General features: G+C 40.2%; 1 protein-coding gene across 9 annotated transcripts in view; it reads right to left on the bottom strand.

The window, feature by feature from the left end:
• Window positions 1-9,057, bottom strand: part of LOC115111273 (dmX-like protein 1) — a 58,454-nt gene extending 49,397 nt beyond the window's left edge. For 7 of the 9 annotated variants that reach the window (XM_029637154.2, XM_029637160.2, XM_029637157.2 and 4 more), the window contains exons 1-3: window positions 8,819-9,047; window positions 7,699-7,901; window positions 7,157-7,282 (exon numbers count right to left, since the gene is read on the bottom strand). In XM_029637154.2, the coding sequence (XP_029493014.2) occupies window positions 7,157-7,282; window positions 7,699-7,785 (213 nt within the window). In that variant the 5' untranslated portion in view covers window positions 7,786-7,901; window positions 8,819-9,047. Of the gene's footprint in view, window positions 1-7,156; window positions 7,283-7,698; window positions 7,902-8,292; window positions 8,440-8,818 lie in introns of those variants that run through there. The other 2 variants (XM_029637161.2, XM_029637155.2) reach the window with 2 other exon arrangements.
• Window positions 9,058-13,334: the final 4,277 nt, after the last annotated feature.

Below are 13,334 nucleotides of genomic sequence, written 5' to 3'. Positions count from 1 at the left end.
TCCGAGACAGGATTATGTCGAGACACAGACCTAGGGAAGTGTACCCAAAAATGTCTGCAGCATTGAAGGTCCCCAAGAAGACAGTGGCCTCCATCATTCTTAAATGGAAGAAGTTTGGAACCACCAAGACTCTTCCTAGAGCAATCGGGGGAGAAGGACCTTGGTCAGGGAGGTGACCAAGAATCCGATGGTCACCGAGTTCCTCTGTGGAGATGGTTTTCCTTCTGGAAGATTCTCCCATCTCTGTAGCACTCCATCAAATCATGCCTTTATGGTGGAGTGGCCTGAAGAAAGCCACTCTTCAGTAAAATACATGACAGCCCTCTTGGAGTTTGCCAAAAGGTACCTAAAGATTCTCTGGTCTGATGAAACCAAGATTGCACTCTTTGGCCTGAATGCCAAGAGTCACGTCTGGAAGAAACCTGGCACCATCCCTAAAGTGAAAAATGGTCAAGGCAGCATCATGCTATGGGGGATGTTTTTCAGCGGCAGGGACTGGGAGACTAGTCAGGATCAAGGGAAAGATGAACAGAGCAAAGTACAGAGAGATCCTTGATGAAAACCTGCTCCAGAGCGCTCAGTACCTCAGGCTGGGGTGAAGGTTCACCTTTGAAAAGGACAATGAATCTAAGCACACAGCCAAGACAAAGCCGGAGAGGCTTTAGGACAAGTCTTTGAATGTTCTTGAGAGGCCCAGCCAGAGCCCGGAATTGAACCCGATCGAACATCTCTGGAGAGACCTCAAATTGCTGTGCAGCGAAGCTCCCCATCCAACCTGACAGAGATTGAGAGGATCTGCAGAGAAGAATGGGAGAAACTCCCCAAATACAGGTGTGCCAAGCTTGTAGTGTCATACATAAGACTCTAGGCTGTAATCGCTGCAAAAGGTCCTTCTAGTGGTTAGAGTGTTTGGCCAGTAACCAGAAGGTTTCTGGATCGAATCCCCGAGCTGACAAGGTAAAAATCTGTTGTTCTGCTCCTGAGCAAGGCAGTTAACCCACTGTTCCCCAGGCGCCGAAGAGGTGAATGTCGATTAAGGCAGCCCCCCCCCTATCTCTCTGATTTCCCTTTCAACAAAGTACGGGTCTGAATACTTAAATGTGATATTTCAGTTCTTGCTTCGTCATTATAGGGTATTGTGTGTAGATTGATGAGAAATAAGGCTGTAAAGTAACAAAATGTGGGAAAAGTCAAGGCGGCTGAATACTTCGAATGCACTGTAAGCTACAGATAATGAACACAATTGCATTTTATTGGTGGCAATTTGAATGCACAGAGATACCGCGATGAGATGCTTTCAGCCCATTGTCATGGCATTAATCTGCCAGTATCACCTCATGTTTCAGTATAATAATGCATGACCCCATGTCTCAAGGATCAGTACACAATTCCTGGAGGCTGAAAATGTCCCAGTTCTTCCATGGCCTGCATACTCAACAGACATGTCTACCATTGAGCCTATTTGGAATGATCTGGATCGATGTGTACGACAGCGTGTTCCAGTTCTCACCAATATCCAGCAACTTTGCACAGCCATTGAAGAGGAGTGGGACAACATTCCACAAGCCACAATCAACAGCCCGATCAACTCTATACAAAGGAAATGTTGTGCTGCAGGAGGCGAATAGTGGTGACACCAGATACTGACTGGTTTTCTGATCCACGCACCTACCTTTTTACATATCTATATTCCCAGTCGTGAAATCCATAGATTAGGGCCTAATGAATTTATTTACATTTTATTATTATTTTATTTAACTAGGCAAGTCAGTTAAGAACAAATTCTTATTTACAATGACGGCCTAGGAACAGTGGGTTAACTGCCTTGTTCAGGGGCAGAACGACAGATTTTTACCTTGTCAGCTTCGATCTAGCAACCTTTGGGTTACAGGCCCAACGCTCTAACCACTAGGCTACCTGGTTTTCTTATGTAAACGGTGTATTTTGAAAAATTAGACATTTAGGATTATAATAAATACCCCGATGATGTCATACAAGCAAGCCAAATACCTGTGAGTCCAAAAGTGCACATTTCCACATGATAAAACTCATGTAATATGCAGTGTCAGATTGTGATCACGATGTTTGATGTACATTTACAAGGGTTGTTCTGAGCCGAATTAGTCTGTCTATTATTAAGAAAATTCACCATGGCACACGCTAGTGTTATCATGATAACAGAATTTTGACTTCCATATCAATACCAGGTTTAGTATCACGATACTAAATATCAAAACGATACCAGAATGAAGAAAAAAAGACATATTAGCCAGTCACAGAATGGCACTTGATCCAGCCAGATAAACTCAGCTACAGCTCTGTTAAATCGTTAGTTCAATATCATTACATTTAAACATTGTCAAATTTTTGGAGACAACAATGTATGCATAAATTGAGTAAATGATACAATCAATTTGACTTTGTAACTTCAAAACAATATATTGGTAATCATTTATTTAAATGACAAAAATATCTATTGATAAACTGGGTATATCAAGATGGAGCCTAGGTCTATTCACAATACAGGTGAATGCATATTATTCAGTAGGAGTGTGTGCATGCATTGAGTTATTGGACTGCTTTGCGATCACAGACTGGAACATGTTCCGGGATTCTTCCGACGACATGGAGGAATACACCACATCATTCACTGGCTTTATCAATAAGTGCATTGAGGACGTCGTCCCTACAGTGACTGTACGTACATACCCCAACCAGAAGCCATGGATTACAGGCAACATTCACACTGAGCTAAAGGGTAGAGCTGCCGCTTTCAAGGTGCGGGACTCTAACCCGGAAGCTTACAAGAAATCCCGCTATGCCCTGCGACGAACCATCAAACAGGCAAAGCGGCAATACAGGGCTAAGAATGAATCATACTACACCGGCTCCGACACTTGTCGGATGTGGCAGGGCTTGCAAACTATTACAGACTACAAAGGGAAGCACAGCCGCGAGCTGCCCAGTGACACGAGCCTACCAGACGAGCTAAATCACTTCTATGCTCGCTTCGAGGCAAGCAACACTGAGGCATGCATGAGAGCATTAGCTGTTCCGGACGACTGTGAGATGACGCTCTCCGTAGCCGACGTGAGTAAGACCTTTAAACAGGTCAACATACACAAGGCTGCGGGGCCAGACGGATTACCAGGACGTGTGCTCCGGGCATGTGCTGACCAACTGGCAGGTGTCTTCACTGACATTTTCAACATGTCCCTGATTGAGTCTGTAATACCAAAATGCTTCAAGCAGACCACCATAGTCCCTGTGCCCAAGAACACAAAGGCAACCTGCCTTTGGTTCAACACTAGTTCCCTCAAAGCTCATCACCAAGCTAAGGATCCTGGGACTAAACACCTCCCTCTGCAACTGGATCCTGGACTTCCTGACAGGCCGCCCCCAGGTGGTGAGGGTAGGTAGCAACACATCTGCCACGCTGATCCTTAACACTGGATCTCCCCAGGGGTGCGTGCTCAGTCCCGTCTTGTACTCCCTGTTCACCCACGACTGCATGGCCAGGCACGACTTCAACACCATCATTAAGTTTGCTGACGACAACAGTGGTAGGCCTGATCATCGACGAGACAGTCTATAGGGAGGAGGTCAGAGAACTGGCCAGGTGGTGCCAGAATAACTACCTATCCCTCAATGTAACAAAGATTAAGGAGATGATTGTGGACTACAGGAAAAGGAGTACCGAGCACGTCCCCATTCTCATCGACAGGGCTGTAGTGGAGCAGGTTGAGAGCTTCAAATTCCTTGGTGTCCACATCACCAACAAACTACAATGGTCCAAACACACCAAGAGAGTCGTGAAGAGGACATGACAAAGCCTATTCCCCCTCAGGAAACTGAAAAGATTTGGCATGGGTCCTGAGATCCTCAAAAGGTTCTACAGCTGCAACATCGAGAGCATCCTGACCGGTTGCATCACTGCCTGGTACGGCAATTGCTCGGCTTCTGACCGCAATGAACTTCAGAGGGTAGTGCGTACGGCCCAGTACATCACTGGGGCAAAGCTGCCTGCCACCCCAGACCTCAACACCAGGCGGTGTCAGAGGAAGGCCCTAAAAATTGTCAAAGAACCCAGCCACCCCAGTTATAGACTGTTCTCTCTACTACCGCATGGCAAGCGGTACCGGAGTGCCAAGTCTAGGACAAAAAGGATTCTCAACAGTTTTTACCCCCAAGCCATAAGACTCCTGAACAGGTAACCAAATGGTTACCCGGACTATTTGCATTGTGTGCCACCCCTCCCCAACCCTTCTTTTACACTACTGCTACTCTCTGTTTATCTTATATGCATAGTCACTTTAACTATACATTCATGTACATACTAGCTAAATTGGCCCGACCAACCAGTGCTCCCGCACATTGGCTAACCGCATTGTGTCCCACCACCCGCCAACACCTCTTTTTACGCTTCTGCTACTCTCTGCTTATCATATATGCAGTCACTTTAACGATACCTACATCTACATACTACCTCAATAAGCCTGACTAACAGGTGTCTGTATATAGCCTTGCTACTCTTTTTTCAAAAGTCTTTCTACTGTTGTTTTATTTCTTTACTTACCTACACACAGCAGGGTAACCTAGTGGTTAGAGCGTTGGACTAGTAACCGGAAGGTTGCAAGTTCAAATCCCTGAGCTGACAAGGTACAAATCTGTCATCCTGCCCCTGCATTTGTTCTTAACTGACTTGCCTAGTTAAATAAAGGTAAAAAAAATGGTTAGAGCCTGTAAGTAAGCATTTCACTGTAAGGTTTACACCTGTTGTATTTGGCGCACATGACGAATAAACTTTGATTTGATTGAGCTTGTTTTAGCTGATTCCATTGGGCTACAAATGACAATCCCTTCTATTTAGGACTATTTTATTGGCAACTGATAAGATAATTTACTACTTTATTGTGCTGATTAACAACATTTTCATAGATGGGTTAGCTGCCAACGTCACAGAAACAATGCACACGTTTCTATGGGGCAGAAGTCCGGGTGTTGTTGTGATTCTGGATGGCGAGAACGACAAGAAACTGCCATGTGGGAAATCGTTTCAGCTTGTTCTTCATACCATGTCTTATTTTGACTGACCTCAGGTCTATGCTAATATGGGTCAAATTCGCTAACTATCAACAACTGTAAAGAGGTATTTGACAACAAGTGCTCATTTTGCAAATGTATTTACGTGTTCAATAAACATTGGCGACGAAATACAATTTACATGTCATCAATCTAAGCCAACCGCGTCTGATTTGCCCCATAATTGCGCACACGTCAAATGTTGCTAGACAACCAACCCTTCTATAGGATAAGCAATCTCTTATTTTCTAAGTGTGCCTGTATAAGAAATTAATGACAATTTGTTAGGCAGAATGTGGTTGTGGAATCTGATTTGGTAAAGGAAGATGAAGAACTGAATGAGTTTTTGGTGGCAAGGAGACAAAGTGAATTAATAAAATGTTGGAGGGTCAACTTTGAAATCAGCCATTTTTGGCGTTATGGTTTGCATATTATCACAAACAAAGTACTAGGGTAGTGAATTCAGCTGTAAACTAACAAGGAAAGTCAGCTTACAATTAAAGCTGGAAGCTACCTGCATCGTCTTGCATTGTAAGTGTTCTAGCCTGTATGGACATTGTTTTTGCAGACAGTAACGAACAGTTTCAACATTTCAACATAACGTGTTGCATTATTCAAGTTAACTTCTGTGCAGCATGTGGGGACTAGGGAGCTAATGCAGCGCAGACAGCTCTAGCGATGAATGAGTAAGTAGAGCAAGCTATTTGCACTATAAAAGGAACTGCGCTGATACAGACTTGATCCTCTCAAGCACCTGAATGCACTCATGACTACTTTCTATGAATGGCAATGTGAAAGCCTAACACCGTCATGCTAGTCCTGTTGACAACAGAACAAGCTTTCAAAACGATGCCCGCTTGACCCAGATTGCGATTTATAACGGGCCGTTCATGGATTACGTAAACAGTAATTGTGTGATGGCGGGGATGCAGGGTCGAGTTCCAAACAAAACAACTACAAGTGTGCTTGCTCTAGTTCAACGGCATGCTTGGAGAGTAAACAACAAAAAAACACCTTATAGTTGAAGACTTTTCTTTGGAGTAAATAAATAAAAATAGAGAGAGAGAGAGAAGAAAGAAGAGAGAGGAAAGAGAGAATGGGAGAGAGAATTTTATGGTTTTATGCGGCATCTATCCCACATTCTCCATAAATATTCTTATCATGTTACTGAAAGTAACCAGAGTACCTTATGATTTATCAACAAACGCGGCGAAAAGTACATTAAATGTAAAATGCACATAAAATCAACAGTGTAATGTTCGGATTCAGTCTCGTGTCAGGTGAACAGTTGTGTCCTCAACTTTGGCCGAATAATCTTCCCACAATCTTCAAATTGTTCCCTGTCAATTGCTACCATGGTTATGCATATGCTTTTCATATTTATTCTGTAAGAAACATTTCAACTTATCATATAGGCCAATTCCCATGAGTGTAAAGGGTTAAGCATTTTACCACAAGCTAAATGTCTACTTAGCAAAATTTGAAATATGCACCAGACCCAATAATTAACACATAGGAATCAAGTATATGGGCCTCTTTCTAACTCTGAAACTTACTGGTTGATCTAAAACGAGGTAGTCCATAGTCAGACACAAAAATAACTATAGGCTAACTTCCTTAGATAATACAGGTTGTGTCTAATAATGACAATATTCCAACAGTCAGGAGAGCTACATGTCATGGGCAGTGACTCGTGAGTCTGAGTCACAACATACAACATTTTCCCACCGTGTATTGGCTGGCTAAGTTTGTTTCTCTTTCTTCATTTCCTTTTTCTGAAATATTGTGATATCTATTGCATTTGTAATATTGCATCATAATTCACACATTCTGCTGCTTAGAAACAATATAGCAAGTAAATGCTCAATATTGCTCAAGGTTTAGCTACAATATAGCCTATAGCAAATTGATGGTCAATATTGATACAAAGCAACGGCCATGTAAACAATATGACATGGATATACAAATGGGGTCATAGTAGCATGCAAACTCAACTGGTTCTTCGTCAAACAGCATTGTCTATAAGTTGCAGTAACTACACCAGACAAGTAATACAAGAAACAATGTCTCTTACCTGGCCTCCCTGTAGTGAGCTGTCCACACAGCCCACTTGGATGTTCCCATGCTTCGCTCCTGGGATGATCTGTAGCCTTTCAAAGTCACTGCCCAAAATCACAACGTCACAGCCAGAGGCATATGCCTATCACATGAGAGGATGGGATGAGGATGGGATGAGGGTGGGATGAGGGAGGAATGTCACTCAGTTAGGACAATAATCACAAAGAACTGTCAAGTGAGATTTAATGAAAGTTGAACTTCTAGTATGACTTTGCATTGCATGACACTGACAAGCAGATGATATCTGTAGTATGCATACTAATTCCATGAATAAATATACGGACAAAATGCAGACTGTCAACACGGCATAAGCAGCACAATGTAACTTTTGCTTGCACTAGAGGACAGACACAAAAATAGTCTGATATTGATCGGCTCAGTGAAAGACTGTGGGTATAGTATCAGATTCTCTCCTCTGAACCGTGCTGCTGGACTAGCACGGAGCACTCCCAAAGCATGCTTAAAATGTAGGGAGACTGACTGCCTGAAATATCTTACCGTGAATGGTTGGTTGTTTATGCTACCTACAGAAAAACAATTGTCCCCTGGGTTGACGGCCCCAGTAAGGACTTGGTGAAGATTCATGGTCCTTTGTAACGCTGTCTTCCTGCCCTCACAATGTGGCCTTGATCCAGGATAAATTCATGAGAAACCAATGCAATGACGTGGTCATTGTGCTTCAAATCATAAAGTCAGTTCCCCTGTGAGAAAGAGAAACATGTCCGTTGTTAGTTGTGCTACTGACAGTTAAGACACTAGCTAGGTAACTTGTAGCCATGGCACTCAATGTCATATTCTCAGCAAGACAATCTTCAGTGGCAAACATCACCAGACATGTCAGTTAGTGAGACAACTAACGCTGGGTTGATAACTTGGTACAGTACAACATTGTTAGATTAGCAAGTAAACAAAAATGACTACATACCTAGCTAGCCAATGACAGCAAACTAGCAGTAGCAGGTAGGTAGCTGTAGCTAAAGATTACAGCTAGTTAGTTAGCTAATGACAATGTTGAGACATTAGCCCATAAGTGCATTGGATAATTTACACCCCTAATCCCATGAAATCATCGCTCCTACATGGAAAACCAACCTGAATGTAGAGGTGTTTGGCCCGCAAACTAGAACGGACACCGGCATAACAATCGGTTCTAAACTGGAAAGAGGTGAGCAAGTTCCGTGTGCCAACTCACGTGACACCATCACTCGGAAATAGATGACAGATAGCAACCCATTTAGCTAAATAAAAGCAACATATTGTCTATCATTGTGATTTTTTTTAAAGATATAGTTATCAATAAGCAAGTGGTCAACTATCAAGTCAATTCACGCAACAACCAACTAGCTACCTAGCAAAGACACGAGCATGCTACCTAGCTTTGGGACACATCGGGAGTCACTGTAACTAATACATAGATTACAGATGTTTCCCATAGCTAAGCTACCTAGCTAGCCATGTTGTTGCGTCTCTACAGGCTTACTAGCTAGTTATCGTCAACTAAATGAACTAGTTAGCTGCAGTTTCGATACAAAATATTACGTTACAGTATAGAACACTATTGGGCGAAATCCGAAATGTAACGTTACAGCTAGCTAGCCTAGTGTCAAAATGCACTTACTTCTCGTCGTTTGGTTTGACTCATGAATGCATTGCGACCTGCTATCATATGACTGCTAGCAAGCAGTCTGTCATTCAGTCACGTTGGTTGCTAGCTATTCTTCTTGTAAGATAACGGACAATTTAAAATAATATGCTAAATACACACGTTAAACCATTTAGCTAGCTGTGGTATAGAGTTAGCTAGTGGCGCTTCTCTCCCGTGTGACGGTCATGAAACCGTGCTATGGATTGTGGTCATTGTAGTAATTGATGGTGCGTGATTTCATCAATGACGATGCTGTTTGCGGAATATGTTTGCCCTTTACGGATGCCCTCTACATACGGAGAGAGAGGTGTTTATGATAAACTCTCGAAGTTTCAGAATGGATTGAAAATGGCAGCCATATTGGTCAGAGAGAAATCCTAACCAGTCTAGGGAAAGGGAGATACCTAGTCAGTTGTACAACATAATCCAGATTTTTCTTCCACAGGAAAATAAAAGTAAGGCCTGTGATTTATCAGAAATTGTGTAATAGAATTTTTGTCAACCTAAAATCGTGTCATATAATTATAAATACAGTTTATATAGGTTTTATACAAATTGTATGTATAAGTAGTTTCTAAAATATATGTAAACAGATCATAAATGTCTCAAATTGTGTTGTCTTGGAAAGCTGTGAGTGCTATTATATGATACAATATCAGTCTTACCATCAACTGATTTCAGCCAATGTATGGCTGTGTATTGACTGCATTGTTTGAATGGAATGTTGGCATATTGTCAGTTAATACTAACAAACAAATGGTGCAAATACATTCTTAAAATGCATTATTTTACACAATTTCTTATCGCAGAACTGGCAAACCATGGTTGACCAACTCCCTGACCAAAATAGCTGACCTTTAGACCATCAGAAGAAGGTTCATGTCCAGTATTCTAAATTATAATTCCTTACTTGCTACACCATTCAATATCCTCATGCCTTCATAACTTGGGGCTCCCGAGTGGCACAGCAGTCTAAGGCACGGCGTCTCAGTGTTCAAGGCATCACTAGACACCCTGGTTTGATTCCCGGCTGTATCACAACCGCCTGTGATTGGGAGACCCATAGGGCAGTGCACAATTGGCGCAGTGTTTTCAGAGTTTGGCCGGTGTAGGCTCTCATTGTAAATAATAATTTGTTCTTAACTGACTTGTCTAGTTACATTTAAAAAATAACAATGCTGGCCCTCACACAGTCAACTAAAATAGCATGCAGTGTATTGGGTCCAATTCCCAAGTCATTCCCCATTCCCCAATAATGATAAAAAACAACAAGGGAGTTGTACTCTTTATGTCCAAAAAGGTCATTTCTGGACAATATTTCTGTCCATTTAGGGGACAGACCCCTTTTGGCTCAAGAGCACCCCCAGAGGCAAGAATTCTGTACAGTTCTTTAATTTTCTCTTTTCCTCGGACTCTCCTCCTCACTGCTGACAGCGATGGGTAAATCAATGATGCTGATCTGGGCCTATAATTTGTATGAACATGAAATGTTTTTTAAAATGATGCAGTCGAGATTCCCACATTTTTAGAATTCACAGAAGTCAGCACGGCCTGAGTGCAATGGTCGAGCCTTGTCCTGGGTGATCAAGGTATCTCACATGCCAGGTAAGTTTATCATGTTTTCTTACCTCTTTCAACCCTTACAACAAGTCCTACAGGATTTTGAGTGCATTTTTCTGTGGGACAACCTTCAGAAGTAAATAAAAAAATTAAAAAAGAGAATTCTTGCAGGAACAAATATCATGCAGGAAAATGTTACATGTAGGACCTTTTTTTAAGGGAAATATTTCACTCCTTCATTCTTATTTAAGACAAACATCAGCCTTGCAACTTGGTTTGCTGTAAATGCGGAATAGGGACATAAATGGTTTGTTAACAAAAACACTATTTACAAACAAAACATAACTCCATTTTGCGCTATGATTCGGTTAAAACCAATGTAGAAAATAGTAAAAAAATATAGAAAAACCCTTGAATGAGAAGGTGTGTCCAAAACGTTTGACTGGTACTGTATGTTGGAATGACCATTGTAAATATGGCAGATTATACCTTTAAAGCTAGAAGAGTTCATTGAAATAATAACAAAGCATTTACCTCACCTCTGTTAGTCAAAAGCTGAGAGATGGGCCTGGAGAAATGTAACCACTCTCAAATTCATAGACAGAGCTATGCATGCAAGGACTGAATATACATTATATAAAAATTATAGTTTTCAAATTAAATACAATTTTGCAAATGTTATCGCAACGGCAGCAAAATGCTTATGTTTCTAGCTCCGACAGTGCAGTAATACCTAACAACGCAAAACAATACAGATGCATCAAAAAAATGTAAATAAAGAAATGAATAAATATCAGAATGAGTCCGGAATGTATGTATATAATGTATATAATGCTGTGAAATGTATATATATTATGTATGTATGTAATGCTGTGAAATGTATATATATTATGTATGTATATAATGCTGTGAAATGTATATATATTATGTATGTATGTAATGCTGTGAAATGTATATATATTATGTATGTATGTAATGCTGTGAAATGTATATATATTATGTATGTATGTAATGCTGTGAAATGTATATATATTATGTATGTATGTAATGCTGTGAAATGTATATATATTATGTATGTATGTAATGCTGTGAAATGTATATATATTATGTATGTATATAATGCTGTGAAATGTATATATATTATGTATGTATGTAATGCTGTGAAATGTATATATATTATGTATGTATATAATGCTGTGAAATGTATATATATTATGTATGTATGTAATGCTGTGAAATGTATATATATTATGTATGTATGTAATGCTGTGAAATGTATATATATTATGTATGTATGTAATGCTGTGAAATGTATATATATTATGTATGTATGTAATGCTGTGAAATGTATATATATTATGTATGTATGTAATGCTGTGAAATGTATATATATTATGTATGTATGTAATGCTGTGAAATGTATATATATTATGTATGTATATAATGCTGTGAAATGTATATATATTATGTATGTATGTAATGCTGTGAAATGTATATATATTATGTATGTATGTAATGCTGTGAAATGTATATATATTATGTATGTATGTAATGCTGTGAAATGTATATATATTATGTATGTATGTAATGCTGTGAAATGTATATATATTATGTATGTATGTAATGCTGTGAAATGTATATATATTATGTATGTATGTAATGCTGTGAAATGTATATATATTATGTATGTATGTAATGCTGTGAAATGTATATATATTATGTATGTATATAATGCTGTGAAATGTATATATATTATGTATGTATGTAATGCTGTGAAATGTATATATATTATGTATGTATGTAATGCTGTGAAATGTATATATATTATGTATGTATGTAATGCTGTGAAATAGACTGTTTGGGCAGCATATGAATAGAAAAGCTGTGTACAGCAGTAGTTACACTGGATGAGCCTGGACTAGAATACAGTATATACGTTTGAAGTCAGAAGTTTACATACACTTAGGTTGGAGTCATTAAAACTCGTTTTTCAACCACTCCACAAATGTCTTGTTAACAAACTATAGTTTTGGCAAGTCGGTTAGGACACCTACTTTGTGCATGACACAAGTAATTTTTCCCACAATTGTTTAGACAGATTATTTCACTTATAATTCACTGTATCACAATTCCAGTGGGTCAGACGTTTACATACTCTAAGTTGACTGTGCCTTTAAACAGCTTGGAAAATTCCAGAAAATAATGTCATGGCTTTAGAAGCTTCTGATAGGCTAATTGACATCATTTGAGTCAATTGGAGGTGTACCTGAAGTATTTCAAGGCCTACCTTCAAACTCAGTGCCTCTTTGCTTGACATCATGGGAAAATCAAAAGAAATCAACCAAGACCTCAGAAAAAGAAATTATAGACCTCCACAAGTCTTTTTCATTCTTGGGAGCAATTTCCAAATGCCTGAAGGTACCACTTTAATCTGTACAAACAATAGTACGCAAGTTTTAACACCATGGGACCACGCAGCCGTCATACTGTGTCACGACTTCCACCGAAGGTGGCTCCTCTCCCTGTTCGGGCGGCGCTCTGCGTTCGGCGCTCGGCGCTCGTCGTCGCCGGTCTACTAGCTGCCACCGATCCCTTTTCTTTTTCGTTTGGTTTTGTCTGTCTTGTTGTTCACCTGTGTCTAGTTTAGGTTATTAGTGGGGGTATTTAATCTTGCCCTACCCTCTTGGTTTTGTGCGGGATTGTTCATGTAGCTGTCATTTTGTTTGGGTTGCGTTTTTGTTTGTTCTGTTGAACAGGTGTTTTTCTGGACTGCGTTCCTGTCGTTTTGTAGCTACTGTTGTGGTCCTGTTCCTGTTCTTTGGACATGTAAATTAACATTTAACATTTAAGTCATTTAGCAGACGCTCTTATCCAGAGCGACTTACAAATTGGTGCATTCACCTTATGACATCCAGTGGAACAGTAGTGC

The sequence above is a fragment of the Oncorhynchus nerka genome, linkage group LG27 (assembly GCF_034236695.1).
Source record: "Oncorhynchus nerka isolate Pitt River linkage group LG27, Oner_Uvic_2.0, whole genome shotgun sequence".
Lineage (NCBI taxonomy): Eukaryota > Metazoa > Chordata > Actinopteri > Salmoniformes > Salmonidae > Oncorhynchus > Oncorhynchus nerka.
This window is presented reverse-complemented; position numbering and strand designations above follow the sequence as displayed.